General features: G+C 43.6%; 1 protein-coding gene across 10 annotated transcripts in view; it reads left to right on the forward strand.

Moving 5' to 3' along the window:
- Positions 1 to 9,882: 9,882 nt before the first annotated feature.
- The window catches only part of TNS3 (tensin 3), a 249,233-nt gene continuing 246,892 nt past the window's right edge, over positions 9,883 to 12,223 (forward strand). For 7 of the 10 annotated variants that reach the window (XM_072853455.1, XM_072853458.1, XM_072853450.1 and 4 more), the window contains exon 1: positions 9,883 to 10,283. Coding sequence is in view for 5 of the 10 variants with exons in the window: in XM_072853450.1 (XP_072709551.1) it covers positions 10,182 to 10,283 (102 nt within the window). In the remaining 5 variants the exon portion in view is untranslated. The remainder of the gene's footprint in view (positions 10,284 to 12,223) is intronic. The other 3 variants (XM_072853457.1, XM_072853459.1, XM_072853456.1) reach the window with 2 other exon arrangements.

Here is a 12,223-nt window from a genome sequence, read left to right on the forward strand (position 1 = left end):
TTTACTGTGTGAAAGATACTGCAGTGTTATGCCAACTTCACAAAATAGGAAATGAGACTAGACAGGTTCAACGCAAAATTGGGGATGATTTAAACTAGACATCTTAACAAGTGGTCCAATTTTCAGAAGGTCTAAGCCCTCATAGTGGTACAAGTTTTACAAGTATCTACTTATGGCCACTAATAAAACTGAATTGGCCAACTATTGAAAAGGAAACATAATACCTCAATACTTTTTTGTCATCTTTCACAATTAATCTTTTTGTTTACTATAATTGTTTTACTACTTTCCAAACACATTTTCAGAAGATATTGCAAGAAGAGATGCAGCAAGGCTATTTTCTACAGACTTAGTAGCTTTATTACCGTCTTTAGTTCTTTTTACTTTGTTTAAATACAGGCATACAGGAACATCACAGTCTTTATTAACCATTGGAATGAACGTAAGTCTTAGGTGGTTGACCCCAATCTATCTTTGATGACAACTGAACAAAGAAATACAAACTCACTTCCATATGTTGCTTACTATTTGCACTCAACCAGATATCTAAACATTCTGAGAATCTGGTCATTCAGCATTGCAGGGAAATTTCAAAGAGCTTTTGGGGGAACAAGGGATGCAGGATGTGACCCCCTAATGTGACGCTTGCGTGACTAAAATTAGATGCATTAAGGAATTTGTATGGACACTTGCAACTAACTCTATTTCTTCTCGGATCACAATGGCATTCAACAAAATTAGTCTCTATGTCTTAGACCAGCTGGGGAAAAAAACTTTAAATCTTTTGAAATGTTAATTATTTCTTTGTTTTAGATCTAAACACAGTCTGGCTGCAAATCTTAGTTTCCCCATAATCAATGATTTTTAATCAGTCTTTTTACCCTTAAAATTTTAAGACAATAAAATATTCTGTACAAAGTTAGAAGGTCCTGCTGTGTGAGGACACACAGTTACATTTTAAATTAAATGCTTAATAAAAGTAGGTAATTTTATTTGGAATTTTTATTTGGGAACTGCAGTTCTGACTTCGGACTTTTTTTAGTCCAGCATTTTAACTTCTTATTTTTGGAGAGACTTTTCACTTTCATTGACTTTACCATTGGGGATTAAAAAATCAAAACCAAAACCAGTGTTTGTTTCTGCTGAAAAAAACATACTTTGAGACCCATCCCCAAGATGTATGTATGCAAAATGTGGCGCTTTTTTCATGGAGATTTTTGAGCAAGGGGGTGGGGGGTGGGGTGTGGTATTTGGAATTCAGGCAAATTTAGAAATTATAGATAGCCTGCATGGGATAGAAAACTCATTCTTCACATAGCCTGATTGGTTATTCATATACTTTTAGCATGTGCAAAAAGCCTAAACATTTTGTTATTTGACAGTGTCCAAGTAGAGGAAATAATGACTTAACTTTTATCAAATGGAAATTTGAATATGTCCTAGAAATTGCAATGGAATAATTGGGAATAAAGTAACTAAAGAAATGTTGGCATTGCCGCTCTAGTAGTGGTGAGTAAATGCCCCAGGCTGCAGTTACACAGTCAGATCAGTTCTGATTTTTTGCAGTACTAAGATTAGGGGGGAATGGGCGGGGGGCTTGTTTGTATGACTTTGAAGCATATCCCCATTTGTTTTCCTTGTTTTTCTGCAAAACTTGTTTTCTAACATATCAGCTGCACTAGGAATTTATTAAAGTTGAAGCACCTAAAAGACATGAACTGCTTTCAGCTCAGCACGTCCATCTTTAACCTAGCCTGCTATAGTCTCTCTTGATGCCTTATGTCAAATGACTTTGAGGTTTTGTGTCTGCAATGAAAGTTTTTTGACCTTGCATTTGGCAGACAAGAGATCTGAGAGAATTCAGGAGCATATGGATTATAGGAACAGACAATACAACCACATTGGTTTGCATGAGTCAAAGGGACTTAGATGCAAAACTACAAAGATGGGAAAAGACAAGGGTAAAATTGGAGGGGGCAGAAGTTTTATCCCTTGAGCCAGCACATATGCATTCACATAAAAACTGGTTAGTTTGCACAGATAGAGTATTGCATGGCTCGAGGCTCCAGAACCGGCTGACCAAGGTGATGAGTGTGCACCCTTTGGTCTGGCATGGATCAGGCTCTCTTTCCTCCATCTCTCTTTCTGGGGAAGTGAAAGACAGAGGTGAAGACCTGGCATCAAGCTGGGATTCACCTGAAGATGGCAGCGTGGAGAGAGCAAGGCCCCTCCCGGCCTCTTTAGTTGTGACTCTTGAGAGGGGATTGGTGGCAAGAAAGAGTAACACAGACAAACTTGCTGCCATACTCCGGGGTGACTGAAAGCAGAGGAATAGTGACTTTCAAAGGTTAAGGTTGCAGCCTCCACAGTTAATCAGACCCCATTGTTGGTGGCTTTTTTGCTGTCCACATCAAGGAGCCTGCCTGACGGCTTTGCAAAAGAGACACATGAATACACACACAAATTAAATTACCAGGATTGCTCACACTGGAACCTACTTTAAGAGCAGCATTACACTCACACGTAAGTGCTTGCAGTTTGGGGCCTGCAGGATAATGCATATACTTTGTCCATTAAAAGCTACTTTTGTTTTACTTTGAAATCTCACTTTTCTCTCCTTCCTCCTCTTGTGTATTTATTCTCATACATTTGTAAGACTTAATTAGCAGTGCTGCTTTGGACCTGCATATCTTATCACCTGTTCAACAACCCATGGGAGACCATAAAAGCTAAATACCCTCGAGTAGAACCAAATATTTTTTCTTTAAAAATAACAGGATAAACATATCAAACACAGCTTTTCTTTTTTCCTTTGGTGTAAGCAAGCAAATGTCTTTGGAAAGGGTGTTTTTGATCGTATGCTTAGGAGAAAGGGTGGTTTTGATTATATGTTTAGGAGTGGGGAGACAGCCTTGCAAGGGGAAGGTTTACTGGATACTTGGAGGGAGCAGCTTGTATAAACTGTCCCCAGTTCTGCAGAGCAGCTCTTCGCATGCATTTTTTTGGGTTTGTGGTTTTTTTTTTTTTTTTTTTTGAAGGCAGCCTGCAGAGCCAAGTTTGGCTGTGAGTAAAAAAAGCCTGGCAGAGAGCAAGCCCAAGTCACCTGCCTGCTCCTGTAATGCCAAAAGCACCAGAAAGCTGGGGCAGAAGGGCTAGGCAACAGCTCAAAAGCTCGGACAGCGGGCAAATGAAAACATTACTGCAGCTGAGGACCATTTCCTGGTATTTCGCTGCTGTTTTTTAGCAAGCGGGGGGTGGGAGGGGGAAGGGTCTGGAAAACATTAAATTGGCCCCAGAGGGCATTTTAAAAAAAAAATCTGGAATTTTGCAGACAGTAACTGTCTGTTGCATGGCTGTGTGTTTTTCTTGGAAATCTAGCACAGTTATGTAACATGTTTGGGCTTTTTTAACTTTCCTTTCTTTTCAAGGTACCACCAGAGCTTTTGGCTGATGTTTTCATCATTACAACAAAGTAAGTTTTAAGTATGTGTTCTTACTTTTCATGAATAGCTAAGCTGATTTAAGAACAAACACAAAACCTGAACAATTCTCATTCAGATCTGCATTGATGCAGAGGTTTGCCTTTCTCTTTCTGCTGTGTGAGTCCCACTGTAAAGTGGCTTTTGACAAAAGATGATATTCTTAGCTGATTTACTTTCAGGGTGAGGCTTTATTTGGGGTGGGAGAGTTAAGGACATAACTATATGGGGAGCAGTTTAAATGGTTTAGCATAACTCCCTTTTCTTTCTAATCTTTCCAGGCACATATACTGGGATTATAAAACACATGTCTTTTCATTATGTTTCCCAGACATAGTGAAATTGTTAAGTCTGCCACATCTGTCTGTCCTTTCTCGACCTCCCACATTTTTGGCTTGGGGTGAAAGAGCAGTTTCCCCCATAATCGGATGGCAGAGCAGGAAAGGGGGTGTTCCTGCAGCTGAATAGCAGAGCATGCTAAATGTCATCTTTTCTAAAGCCTTTTAACACTGGCCCCTTTGGGGAGAAAATTCTTTTGCTTAGGTTTTATTTTTGGGGTATCAAAAGGAGAGGTTAATGGAGGTAGTGGATAGAGATAAGAGAACAGCCAGAGTATTTCTTTTTGACATGTGAAGTTTGTTCAGTTCTTTCTCCAAAACAATCCACAGGAATTAGTTTATTTGCATATGCTGGTCTAAGGTTGTGACCCAGGTAGTTACAGGTCTTATCTAAGTGGTTCATGGAGATTGAGTTTTTAGTTCTTGATGGGAATTACGTTCACATAGTTTTTTTTCTAAACAAAGCTCAGAACAGTTTTTTAAAGTATCTCAATAATAATGTTACTTATTAGAGGAACAGAAGAATTGGAGGAATTTTGACAATGCAAAGAGGCTATGCTTTTCTTGGCGAACTTTCCATTTCTGTCTCTAATGTACAGTTCACCCATATGTGTGTCAAGATGAGATGCAGGCTTATTTTATTCCACGTCCCTCATACTCATGGTGTGTTCAGATCTGGAAACTGATTAGGATAGCCAGCATATCAGCCTCACCATGGCAGAGCTCTTTATTGCTATTTGCATAAAATGTTGCTGGTATCAGAGCCAACCAGTGTAATGTATAGTAACTTTTGTTGAGATAAATCCATGGGCCCTGATGGGAAGCACCCACAAGTGCAGCGGCAGCTGTCAGACGTCATTGCAAGTCCACTCTCAATAATCTTTGCTCAATCACAGCGTCTGGGAAAAGTACCCAAAGACTGGAGGAAATAAAATGTCACTCCTATCTTCAAGACAGGCAAGAAGGAGGAGCCAGGGAACTACAAGCTGGTCAGCCTCACCTTGATCCCTGGGAAGGTGATGGAGCAGCTCATTGTGGAAACCATTTCCAGGCACATGAAGGACAAGAAACTCCGCAGGAGTAGTCAGCATGGGTTCACCAAGGGAAAGTCATGCTTGACGAACATGATAACCTTCTACAATGAACTGATGCACCTGGTAGATGAGGGGAGAGCAGTGGCTAGCGTCTACTGGGCCTCCAGTAAGACCTCTGAAACTGTCTCCCGTAACAGCCTCATAGCGCCTTAAGCTGTTGCTGTAGGGGCTGGATGAGCAGACAGTGAGGTGGATTGAAAACTGGCTGAATGGCCAAGCCCTGAGGGTGGCAATTGGTGGTACAAAGTCTAGTTGGAGGCTGGTAAGTAGTGGTGTACCCCAGGAGTCAATACTGGGTCCAGTCCTGCTTAACATCTTTGTTAGTGATCTGCACGATGGGGCAGAGCGTACCCTCACCGAGTTTGCTGATGACACAAAGTTGGGAGGAGTAGCTGATATAGGCCAGAGGGTCATGCTGCCATCCAGCACAACCTCGACAGGCTGGAGAAATGGGCTGACAGAAACCTCAGGAAGTTCAGCAAGGAGAAGTGCAAAGTCCCGCACCTGGTGAGGAACAGCCACACACACCAGTATATGCTGGGGACCACCCAGCTGGAAAGCAGCTTGGCAGAAAAGGACCTGGGGGTCCTGGGGGACACCAAGTTGAACATGTGCCAGCAATGTGCCCTTGCAGCAGAGGAGGCTACCAGTATCCTGGGCTGCATTAGGCAAAGTAGTGCCAGCAGGCTGAGGGAGGTGCTCCTTCCTTTCTACCCAGCACTGGTGAGGCCACACCTGGAGTACTGTGTCCAGTTCTGGGCTCCTCAGTACAAGAGAGACATGGACACACTGGAGACTGTCCACTGAAGGGCCACAAAGATGATTAAGGGATGGAAGCATCTCTCCACTGAGGAAAGGCTGAGAGAGCTGGGACTGTTCAGCCTGGAGAAGAGAAGGCTCAGGGGGATCTCATCAGTGTCTATAAGTAGCGGAAGTGAGGGTGCAAAGAGGATGGTGCCAGTGGTGCCCAGTGACAGGACCAGAGGCAATGGGCACAAACTGAAACATAGGAGGTTCTCTTTGAACATCAGGAAATGCTTTTTTACTGTGAGGGTGACTGAGCACTGGGACAGGTTGCCCAGAGAGGTGGTGGAGTCTCCATCCTTAGAGATATTCAAAAGCTGTCTGGATGTGGTCCTGGGCAACTGGTGCTAGGTGGCCCTGGTTGATCAAGGAGGCTGGACCAGATGACATCCAGAGGTTCTTTCCAATCTCAACCACTCTGTGATTCTGTGATAAGTTAGTATTTAATGATCGTTATCCTGAGTCTGGAATTCACTCTGGAAATACTAAACCTGATAAACCTAATTTTCCCTCAACTCTGCATGCTCTTGTTCATTCTCAGGAAAAAACAGTGTTTTGGAAAAATTAACAGCAGCGCTGCTCTTGCAGAGTTACCAGACTTAGAGCTTGTGACTGACACCAATGCATCACTCCGTCATTCCATCTATGTCAGAGGGTCTAGGTACTGCTCTGCATAGCTGAGGTACCATTTCACCTCCTCCAGAAGAGAGTATTTAGTTTCTTCAATCTTTAGAACTGGATGCTACCTCTAAACTCCTTACCAAAAAACAGTACTGTTTGTGCAGACTTTGAAAAATGTGAGTGTTATAGAAGAGCACACTCCTCCTTATTTTTGCTTGGCTCTTAGATTGTGCCATTAAAAGCACTATGCATTAAATGCAATGTATTATTGCTCTCACAAAACACTGTTGATTGAGCTCTGTTCAAAACTGGCATAGATTGATCTTCTTAATGCTTATTTTTTGTCAGCCCAAGCAGAATGAGCTGACTGACATTTTTCTTCTAAAAACATAATTTTTGTTATGTCCACATAATCTGAATAATAAGAAACAGCCTGTTAACACATACTTCTAGGGCTAATGGGAGTCTTTTGGCAGTCATACACTGGAATAACAAAACTGTTCAGTACAGAGGGAAGCTAAGTATTTGAAGAACAGAAGGCTGAGAATTGCACAACCCTGACAATATGTGCAAAATTTAGGAGCTGCTCCCGTTCCCACTGCAATAATGCAAAAATTCCCTGAGCTTTTGAAAGAATTTTGAATAACTTCTGTGCAATCCATTTTTTTCTCTGTAGATGTTCCAACACAGAAGCAGGGTCATGAAATGAATATAATTTTTGTGCTGCTCAGTAAAAATAATGGCACCATAAGGAAAATGTTCCTCTTGCCTGACTAATCCCTCTCCCACCAAATAACTGGCTATAATTTCATTGACTTCAGAGTGGTGCATTTCCTGGAGAGTTAATGGCAGACTTGATGCTAATATGCCTGGCTTTGCCTGAGGCTTTGGTCATTATTCTCTAGGAAGTGATCTATGTCTTAGCCACAGTTAGTTAATTTGAAATCATTACACATCTGTGCATTTTTTGTTACTTCTTTCCCCACACTCCTTGGTCCTCCCCAACCTCCCTCTGGTTTTGCTAATGACAAGGCTGAAACCCATCTTTTCTAACTGCTGACAATGGTGGAGGAAATAGGAGGGGGACTGAATAGTTAAGGAAACTCTTCCATTCCTATTTACTTAAATAATGATGGGTCATTAATGCTTGCATGCCCCTCCTATAAATAAAAACACATTTACTACTTTCTTTAAAAAGACACCCTTTTCATTGCAGGTATGGCACTGGATCAGGTTTGTGGTAATGAGTTCCCTGAATTACCAATTAATGGCAGTTGAGAGCATTTGACATGTCAAGGACAGGGTCACCACATTGTGGAACCCACAGATAAAATTCCCTTCAAATGATGAACAAATAACCACTGAATATTTTTGCATACAGGTGCCAGAGTCAAGGACTAATCCAGAGCGGAACTTGGCATTTGAGTCCCAAAATGATCTTGGTTACCTCTGTTAAAGAAAGTTATAATAAAGTTCTGTGATCTCTTTTTCAAGGTTAGCTGACAAGCTGCCCAGCTGCATTTGAAGAATCTGTATAAAAAGGGAAGTGGTAGCACTAATCAAGAAAGCTATAACCTTAGTTATCTACCAGCAGCATGACTCTCTGTCACCTTCTAATTCTTGATTCTACTTTGGTTTTGAGAAAACAAATACTGTTTTTTTAAAAATACCAGAACAAGCAGCAGAGCCATATGAAACATTGGCTTGATTAGTTAAGCTTTGCAAACCCTTTCACACATACCAAGTCATATTTAGAAGATGACAGTAATTAAAAGTAGGGTCAAAGCACTAAAGCAATGGAAGTGATCATTCCAGTAAGGCAGAACAGTGAAAAGTCTTTCAGAAGGGGTTGACATTTCCACATTTATACCATTTAATTTCTGAAGAGGGATTTCAAACCTGTCAATAGTCATTCCTATACTGTCAAATTAATGATACTGACTTAAGTTCTCTCCTCTTCCTGACTTTTATTTGTGGATCAGTCAACAAGGACCAGATGAACTCACCTTGAAGTGGATGAGACAGTACAAATGCCAGCTGGAGAGGTTGCTTTTGACTAGCTCATAAAAGTCACCTTCACAATACACATTCCCATATTATGACTCCAGTCAGTTTGGGGTATTTCAAATACAGCTCGTTAGTCATGATTTGTGACTTCTCAGAAAAGCTTACATGACAATATCAGACCTTCAAGTTATCTAAGAATAGCTCTTCCTGTACAATGACCCTTTCTCCCTTAATCAATTCCTCATCCTGCAAAAATAACCCATTTGTGCATTCAGGCTCTTTGAACACAGACTTCAGGCAATGGAGGGCTGGGGGAGAAACATGGGAAGACTTATGCAGTGAAAATAAGCTGACAGCCCAGAAACGACCCCATGTAGGCTACTCAGTGTATACCTGAACTCCTTCATGCACAAGATCAACTAATTTATGAAGTAAAATGACTTAAGTCACCTGAAGATGAGTGCCTGGCATAATGGGGGCCAAGTACTCAATTAGAACATCCAAATGGTACAAATAAATAATAATAGTGTTAAAACCCATTTAATTAATTTTATTTTTTAGATGTATAAAAGACATATTGTTTTGACCTAAAGCATAACATGTCAGATGTTATCACAACACAAATGTTCAGAAATGATTTCTCATCTCTTCTATTCCTTAAGGAAAAACAAAACTGATCGACCCAGTTCCTCCAAATCTATTTTAAGATGCCTCTGCTAGAACACTGAAATGCAAATGTTTGGAAATAGGTAATGAACTCTCTTTGCTGTTCAGTTACAGACATCTTTTACAGCATGACAGTCAAGTAAATGTGTCTTGAACTTCTCAGGACACATCAGAGGCAGGGAAGCACTGATTTATACCCTGTCCTTTTCTGCAGAGGAGGAAACTTGGAAACCCAAAGAGAAGACAGCTGAAAGTTTTTGCCCACGATCCCTTAATTATAGTAGCAGTTATCCAGTGTTACGCCCTTATGTCCTGGTGGGAGATACAGATTCTCGGCCCTGTGGGTAAAGCAGCTCTGCCTTTCCTGAAGCTGGAGATCTAAGAATTAAAACATGCAAAATTACAGCACATTTCTGCAAACTTAAATTGCACAGGATAGCTAACGTCTTTGGCAAAGAGGGAAACAGAACCCCTGCCTCTAAGCTTAGTGCTGTGCTTCCATCACATGGTTATCTTCCCTGCCCCTTACAAGCAGTGTACATCCCCTCACAGGCAGGGAAATTAAGGGAATTAATTAACGTACACAGGCAAGCAGATTATACAAAGAAGCAGGAAATCCCTGTAGGTTCTTCCCTTCTGAAACTGTTTTTAAAGTCATTTTTGATGTCAACTTTAAATACCCATTTTTCTCTCTCAAGTTACTTGGGTACTATCAGCTTGCTTTAGTGACAGATTGCTGGAAAGCTCGCTTTTCTTCTGCACAAAAGGAGCGCACCCTCCGAAGCAGACTGTTTTGCGAGTTATTAGTTTCATTGTTATGGTATCCGTACCACCCAGTGATCCAAAAACCCTCCCACCAGGATAGGGAAGGCTAAGTTTCCCCAGCTGGAGACACGAGCTTTCGGCACCGGCTCTCTGATTTGTCGTCCTAGCCCCGGAGGGGGCACGGTGTGGTCAGCTCGGGAGCCCGGTGACAAAAGGGAAAGCGGAGAGGGAAGGAGCTCGGAGAGCGGCCGAGCGGGTGACAGCCAGGGGAGCTCAGCCCGGCTGTGGAAGCCCAGCGCCGGCCGCGCAGGGGCGGGGGGCTCATGGCTGCCGGCGACGGGTGAGGAGCGGGCAGAGGGCAGGGCCCCGGGACCGCGCTGGAGGTGAGGAGCGGCCGGGAGTGCCCCATGGGCGGCCGGGCGAGCCTGGCGTGCCGCGGGAGGGAGCTGCGTCCCCTTCCCCTTCCCCGTCGCCGCTCGGCGCAAGAAGAGGCCGAGACGATGATTCAGGTACGCGGGATGTACCCCCCAGCCCGGGGGCGGCGGGGCGGGTTTCGGCGCTGCCGGGGCCGCGGCCACCCCTGCCGGGCTCGGCGCCGCCGCCGCCGAAGGGCGGGCCGCGGGGAGGCGCCTGCGCCCGGCGTCGGTAGCATCGCCTCGCTCCGCCGGGCCCTGCCGTGGGGCGCGGGCGGCAGCTCCGCTCCGCGCCGCGCTGGGGGACGGGGCTGCGCGGGGTGTGCGTGGCAGCGGCAGCGCCCGCCTCTCTCCGCGGCGGCGAGGACAGCAAAGGCGCGGGTATGCGGGGCGGCGTCTCGGTGCCCTCCCTAAGTCCTGCCGGGGGCTGCCCGGCGCACGGGCTGAGCCCGGCGCTCGGCTCCAGCGCGCGTAGGCGGCAGTTCGCTTTTCCCGCTGCGCCGGCTCGGTCACGGGTGCTGAGCCCGCGGAGCTTGGTCAGCAGCGTGCTGCTCCCCTGCGACGCCGGCCGCAGCCGGCACATGCCAGAGTATGCGTTCGCCTTCCCACTCGTGTAAATATTCCCTGTTACCTTTGAATATGCACCTAAACCACTTTGAGGGGCAGTTACGGAAAAGAAATGCCCAAAAATGAGGATGGGTTGATAATCCTGAAGTACACATACCAACTTTTAACGGGTGTGAAAGTTTGATCAACTTTAATTCTGGTTTAAAACCCATTTGATCTCAGTGATGGGTTCCCGTTGACTTTATGACTGTGGACAAAAACAGAGAAACTGCCAAAATAGCAGCCTTTCGGCACAACTGCAAATAGGAAGTACCAGAAACCTCTAGAGTGTTAGCCAAGAGTCTCAGCGCCACAGAACTCATTCCAGAGGCTCATTCAAGCATCTCTATTTCTGGTTTGCTAAGCAAACCTCTGGACCTTTGAAGTTTCATGCACTTCCTCTGGGTTACCTCTGAAAGCTTGATTCAACAATGGATTTAAATTAATTTTAAGCATATGTTTAAATGTTTTTGCTGACTAGGGTTCGGCACGCTATAGCAGTCTCCCTCTCCTCTTGCATGCTTAAGTGAGCAACCTCTTTCATTTCAAATCCCTTCTGAAGACATACCATTTCTGTTGAAACCTTTTAGGATTAGTTTCCCAGAAATTTATGAATAATATACCACACAAGTGGTAAACTGTGGATATATGCACTAAATAATCTTTACTGGTTTCAAGCTCCCTTTGACCATCTCATGTGCGCTCTATCTGTGAAACCATCTCCCTCACTCTTGTGTCTAACGTTTCAAACCAAGCAGCTTCAAATAACCATTTTATTATAAAAAGCTGCCAGGGAAATATCTGAGCGTATGTTTTCCTGCCAGAATTGCTTTCCTCTGAGGTGTAAGATGGCCAGCATTCTGTTGTAGACAAGTGACTCATTTAAAGGGCTTAAATTTTTGCCTTCTCTCAGAATTAGAAGAAGGAGCTTTATTCCATTTGAAAGCATATACAATGATATCCAGTGATCTCTTTGCCAAAGAAACATTAGCCTGTGACCTTAGGCACAATATTAAACCTGAAAATCATAATGTTACAATGGAAAGAAAAATTATTGTAAGAACCTTTTCTTTTTTTTTCAGGGATTCATAAATATAAATTTTCTAGTAACTCTTAGCTCCAGCACCGTGAGTCTGATTTTAGAATCTTAATGGAGCATGCTTTACTAGAGGGAAGGTTACTAATTGGTCATTGCACAGTGACTCAGTTGACACCAGGACCCCAATTTTGCTGGATGCTCTTGAAACACATAAAGAAAATGTTCCACACTATATGACTTTGGGAGCAAAAGCCATGCCTTGTTCTCTTTTTCATGCCAGCATTTCTATTACTAGGACTTAATTAGGCATGGGTAACCCTATTGCTCAGAAACAGTGTCACACTGCTGTGGTACGTGTTCACCATGACAGTTTTGCCCCACTACACTTTGG

This window comes from Ciconia boyciana, chromosome 2 (assembly GCF_034638445.1).
Source record: "Ciconia boyciana chromosome 2, ASM3463844v1, whole genome shotgun sequence".
Classification (NCBI taxonomy): domain Eukaryota; kingdom Metazoa; phylum Chordata; class Aves; order Ciconiiformes; family Ciconiidae; genus Ciconia; species Ciconia boyciana.